This window comes from Oreochromis aureus, linkage group 17 (assembly GCF_013358895.1).
Source record: "Oreochromis aureus strain Israel breed Guangdong linkage group 17, ZZ_aureus, whole genome shotgun sequence".
Classification (NCBI taxonomy): domain Eukaryota; kingdom Metazoa; phylum Chordata; class Actinopteri; order Cichliformes; family Cichlidae; genus Oreochromis; species Oreochromis aureus.
This window is the reverse complement of record NC_052958.1, coordinates 20721998-20727539: the sequence shown is the minus strand read 5'-3', so window position 1 is coordinate 20727539 and position 5542 is coordinate 20721998. Positions and strand designations below refer to the sequence as shown.

General features: G+C 40.6%; 1 protein-coding gene and 1 long non-coding RNA gene across 3 annotated transcripts; both read left to right on the top strand.

The window, feature by feature from the left end:
• Positions 1 to 1500: 1500 nt before the first annotated feature.
• LOC120434006 lies at positions 1501 to 2920 on the top strand. 2 transcript variants are annotated; one of them, XM_039601356.1, is made up of 3 exons: positions 1501 to 2345; positions 2445 to 2584; positions 2720 to 2920. In XM_039601356.1, exons 1-3 carry the CDS (start codon positions 1598 to 1600, stop codon positions 2885 to 2887), a joined length of 1056 nt encoding a protein of 351 aa, XP_039457290.1. In that variant the 5' UTR covers positions 1501 to 1597; the 3' UTR covers positions 2888 to 2920. The 2 variants fall into 2 exon arrangements, with proteins under 2 accessions (XP_039457290.1, XP_039457289.1); XM_039601355.1 differs by having other exon boundaries at positions 2445 to 2920.
• A 17-nt stretch (positions 2921 to 2937) lies between these two features.
• Positions 2938 to 3536, top strand: LOC120434005. Its single transcript, XR_005608881.1, has 2 exons — positions 2938 to 3025; positions 3145 to 3536. It is a non-coding gene; the product is annotated as an uncharacterized LOC120434005 (long non-coding RNA).
• Positions 3537 to 5542: the final 2006 nt, after the last annotated feature.

The window sequence follows — 5542 nt, the reverse complement described above, 5'->3', positions numbered from 1 at the left end:
GTACTTTAAATCTAATTTGCATCTGTTATTCTCGTATTCTCTTTAGAGTGGCCTTCGTGCAATCGTTGCCATGTCTGTGTCATGTTTGTACCACTAGCTGCTTTTCAGTGTTTTCAATTGTTTGCATTGTATTCTACGATCCCATCATCAATGCCATCCTGGAAGCTCTCCTATAATAGCAAAAATCGCTGATCCTGTATTGCATTACACCCAGCTACAAAAATACAACAAATTCACTGTGAGCAAGTCTAGCATTTAGCTGCAATGCCAATCTAGCTCTAGCCTCAGCGCCTTGCAATTTCACAAATATAGGAGCTTCTTCCGTTTTCACATCTCCAAGCCTTAACACATCTGTATGCATGTTTTGTCGAGTGCAACAGAGCATAAATGTTTCCCTCCGTGGGCTTTGTCAAAGAGTAAATATATATTCTTAGTGCTTATTTTCTGTTTATGTGAGAAGGGTCTGGCTGCAGCCACTGTGGAGCTCCACAGTAACCGGATACACGTGACCTCCACAGTAGCCGGAAGCACGTGACCTCCACAGTAGCCATAAACACGCATGGATACCGTAGAAGTCTTGCAAGTTGATCGCAAAGGTTGGGACAGAGTCTTTATTAAATAAATTTGCCGTTAGTGATTTCGTCTAATTCGTCTAATTTTCTTACAATGATCATGTTGCCACTTTTTTTGCGTTACAACAACATTCCTTCTTATTTTAATTTTTTTTTCATCGTACTCCATGGCAGAGAAACATACAGATATGCTTTTTCCTGGGCCTGGTTTAAGTAAGAGAGCTGGATTAACGGCTTCTGTGGGCGAGAGGAAGAAAAAAACACATTTTGCATTAGAATATGATTTATTGTTGGCGTCAGAGATGCAAAATAACGAATACTTCAATACTGTACTTAAGTAGAATTTTCTGGTATCTTTACTTTACTGCTGTACTTTTTTGTGCCTACTGTATACTTCTTTATACTTCTACTTCTCACATTTTAGCACGCGTATCTGTACTTTGTAATCCGTACATTTGTAAATCAGCCCCCCACACGCGTGCTTTGGACGCAAGATTACTTCAAAATTTTGTACATAAATTATATTTTAGACCCTGTACTTCTTACTTCCACTTGAGGGGATATGTGGGGATATGGCAAGGCATTTATTGTCTTGTCAGCATTCTTCAATGCCAAGTCAGCCACCATTATCAGGACTGCTCCCCGCTGAACTCTCCGAGGAGACCCGTATTCCTCCGGCAGTACTCTTCGAGGAGCCCCGTCTCCCCCCCAAGGTTTTGTCTTCGGTATCTGAACCATTTTCTGAATCTTTGTTAGAACATTCATATGCTCTACCCTCTGTGTTCAATAAAATTGCAGCTGATGGAAAGTCCATGAAAATGACATGCCCTCACTGTGGCCTTACTCTTCGTACCAAAAACTACAAGGCTCACATGATGAGGAGGCACTCCAACCAATCAATAGATGTTTGCCTGGCCAGTCATCTGCAGTGTGTTTGTGTAGATGAAACTACAGGGTTATTTCCTGTGCAGAGAACTGGCCATGGGTTTTCTGTGCCAGTTCACGTTCAGAGGAAAACATGGGGGATGTCTCACAATATCAGATGTGAGCTGGAGGAATGTCAGCAATACCAGTTGCTGGCCCAGCGGAGCGGACTAGGCTTCAGTTTATGTGAGTACCTTCGCTCACTAGATTACTGCCGAGAAACTGTAAAGGAGGTTTTTCTTCAAGAGCACATCGTGATGGAAATGGTGGACCTTAAATTTTTTGGAGAGGCCAAAGCTGCTACATGCATAAAGAGACAGAAAGCTGCCCAGATGGCACATGCTCCACTTTGTGTGAGGGTGGATTTTGGTGGATCCTCAACACAGATCTGTTTGTCTGTATTTGAGCCGGGAATACACAGTTTCTGCCGTCTTGGGAGAATATTTGTGACTTACAATGCTCTGAGGAACACCTGGCATTGTGCTTGTGCAAAGCCACGAATATCATGTCCTCATAAAAACATAGCTAAATGGCATCTCTTCCAGACACAGAGAGACATCTTCAAATCAACTGTACCACTATCATCAAGCACCCCATCACAGACGACTCAGGAGAGTTCTTCCTTTGAGGACAATGCTGCCGTCGAAAGGAGTATACGCTATATTTTTAAAGAGAAAAAAATTCCTGGATCTCTTCCAGAAAATGTCATCTCACAGAAAATGGATCATCAGAAACAGTTCTTTCCATGTGAAACGTTGTGCCAGGTGTGCCCAGAGCACCCAAAACTTGATGAGGCTGTTCTAGTTACCAATAAAGCGAGGATTGTCAGCATGATGGGAGTGACTGAGAGTAAGTTTTAATGAATAAGATTAAACATCAGTGTGAAATAATTAGTTATAACTGTTCCTATACTAATGTTTTGACATTAATGTGATTTGTCTTTAACAGATGTTTCAACACACCATAGATCGTGTCCTCAGTGCCACATGGTCTACAGATACCAGGAGTGGACAGATGGGCTTTACAACTTTGACAACCACGTTGTTTTGTCTCTTGAACTTTGCCTTTTTTTGAGAGAAAATCTGCAGGTGAGGATCGCAAAAATAAAATATACTCATCTGAAGATTGCTTTAAAAATGTGTTTGTGTCATTATGATATGTTGGTGCCCGAATTTAAATATCTGTGTAATCATAGTCTTCTTCACCCTATTGTCATATTACAGAACCATGTATCCGCTTCAAGGGTCATTGACTCATTGGAGGGCTTAAGAAGAGTGAAGTTTCCTTCTAGGGATACCATTTTTCATGCTTATTGCCATTTTGAGGCTTTGACTGACGCAGAATACATGTACTCCTGCATAAACTGTGGGTTTCACCCCCCCCTGTGGTAGTTATGGACTTACACAGAAAAGGGGTGTTCAAGTTAGCAGGTAAGTTTAATGTACATTTGTGTTTATAGTTCATTGTTTACATTATGTGCTTGTTCCATTTTCAGACTGAAAAAGCACAAGTTCCAGGAAGTCAGTCAGGTCAGTATTCACTTTAAACAGTAGTGTAATTACATGGTTAGTGACATTTGAATAACTGTTAAAAAACTGTTCTGCAACAGAGAAATAGCTATGTTTTTATCCCCATTTGCCTGACACAGGAGCCAGCAGTTGTTGAAGATCTGCGTCCTGCTGTGCAGTGGGTTGTCCAAAATAAGGCACTTTTCCGTGGACACGTAACAATGCCAAAATATCTGTCCTTAAATCAAGGGGACCAGCAGAGGGTCTTAAGAGACATGTCAGAGGAAGAAGACACTGGAGCAAGGGACTTGTTCCTCTTTGTTTTTCAGTTTGCAGAGGACATGGAGCTCTTTTTGAAAGCATGTGCTGATGAGCAGGGACTAAGGGTCAGTGCTATGTTTGACATGTAATGGACAAATGAAGACACTGCCTCTGTTTGTTTGTTTGTTTAATATGTTGTTGCTGTTTTTTGTTTTGTTTTTGCATAGTACAAAATTCCAATTAAACTTATTTCAAAATGTTGTTCACTTGATTCCATGTCCATACTTATAATAAAGGATTACAGTGTAACAGCATTCAATGTAAATGTAACAGCATTTTTTATACTTGTAATTTCAAAATAAAAAGCTTATTGTTGATATTAACAGTAAAGAATTGTAATCAATAATATTTTTATACATTTTAAACATTAACACTCTGGGCTCTATCCTGGCCATTTGTGGCCACTTCACTTATTCTTTTTTTTTTTTTTTGACTACTGCACTGCAGCGGACCAAAAGAATGACACAGGTTTGATCTTAAGGATCTAATAGTTGTGTGTGTTGTGCATGACATTGCCACACAAATATGTATTTGCAAGATAGAGTAGAATAAATTATGACGCATCAAATATTACATAGGCTGCAGTGAATTTCTGTTGATACACACTCTCAGAAATAAGGGTACCAAAGTGTACCAAAAAGGGTACAAATGCTTGTCGCTGGGGGTGTTCCTTTTTGAAGGACATTTCTGTACCCTTTAGGTGTGGTACATTTTTGTACCTTATGAAGTTGTACCATCTGAAGTACAATCATGTACTTTCCTAAGACATAAATGTACCTTCAAACTATAGTACAGAAATGTTCCCTTGAAAAGGGTACAATAGGGTACCTATGAGGGTACCCCCCCAGCGACAACCTATTTCGTACCTAAAGAGACAAAAATATACCCCCAATAGTCCAAAATATATGTAACCATTTATTTTCGATAATAGAATCACATCAAAGCGTTTAAACAACCACAGGAATACATCCTTGATTACATTTGTATATTGCCATAGGACATGTCAAGAAAAATACATTCATTTAAAAAAAGTAAACAATCACATAAAGACATTAAACACCTGAACACAATGTTTTTGACGGATCACAGAGATGGCATGTATTTAAAAAACTGTCCACACAAATGTTTTGCTCTACTTCAACAAGCCAGAATATATATACAGGGAGTGCAGAATTATTAGGCAAATGAGTATTTTGTCCACATCATCCTCTTCATGCATGTTGTCTTACTCCAAGCTGTATAGGCTCGAAAGCCTACTACCAATTAAGCATATTAGGTGATGTGCATCTCTGTAATGAGAAGGGGTGTGGTCTAATGACATCAACACCCTATATCAGGTGTGCATAATTATTAGGCAACCTCCTTTCCTTTGGCAAAATGGGTCAAAAGAAGGACTTGACAGGCTCAGAAAAGTCAAAAATAGTGAGATATCTTGCAGAGGGATGCAGCAGTCTTAAAATTGCAAAGCTTCTGAAGCGTGATCATCGAACAATCAAGCGTTTCATTCAAAATAGTCAACAGGGTCGCAAGAAGCGTGTGGAAAAACCAAGGCGCAAAATAACTGCCCATGAACTGAGAAAAGTCAAGCGTGCAGCTGCCAAGATGCCACTTGCCACCAGTTTGGCCATATTTCAGAGCTGCAACATCACTGAGTACCCAAAAGCACAAGGTGTGCAATACTCAGAGACATGGCCAAGGTAAGAAAGGCTGAAAGACGACCACCACTGAACAAGACACAAAAGCTGAAACGTCAAGACTGGGCCAAGAAATATCTCAAGACTGATTTTTCTAAGGTTTTATGGACTGATGAAATGAGAGTGAGTCTTGATGGGCCAGATGGATGGGCCCGTGGCTGGATTGGTAAAGGGCAGAGAGCTCCAGTCCGACTCAGACGCCAGCAAGGTGGAGGTGGAGTACTGGTTTGGGCTGGTATCATCAAAGATGAGCTTGTGGGGCCTTTTTCGGGTTGAGGATGGAGTCAAGCTCAACCAGTCCTACTGCCAGTTTCTGGAAGACACCTTCTTCAAGCAGTGGTACAGGAAGAAGTCTGCATCCTTCAAGAAAAACATGATTTTCATGCAGGACAATGCTCCATCACACGCGTCCAAGTACTCCACAGCGTGGCTGGCAAGAAAGGGTATAAAAGAAGAAAAACTAATGACATGGCCTCCTTGTTCACCTGATCTGAACCACATTGAGAACCTGTGGTCCATCATC

Coding starts and splice junctions, on each gene's coding strand:
- LOC120434006 (XM_039601355.1), top strand. CDS start 1,598: ATGTCTCACAATATCAGATGTGAGCTGGAGGAATGTCAGCAATACCAG. Junction 2,346..2,444: donor CATGATGGGAGTGACTGAGA/GTAAGTTTTAAT, acceptor TGTCTTTAACAG/ATGTTTCAACACACCATAGA.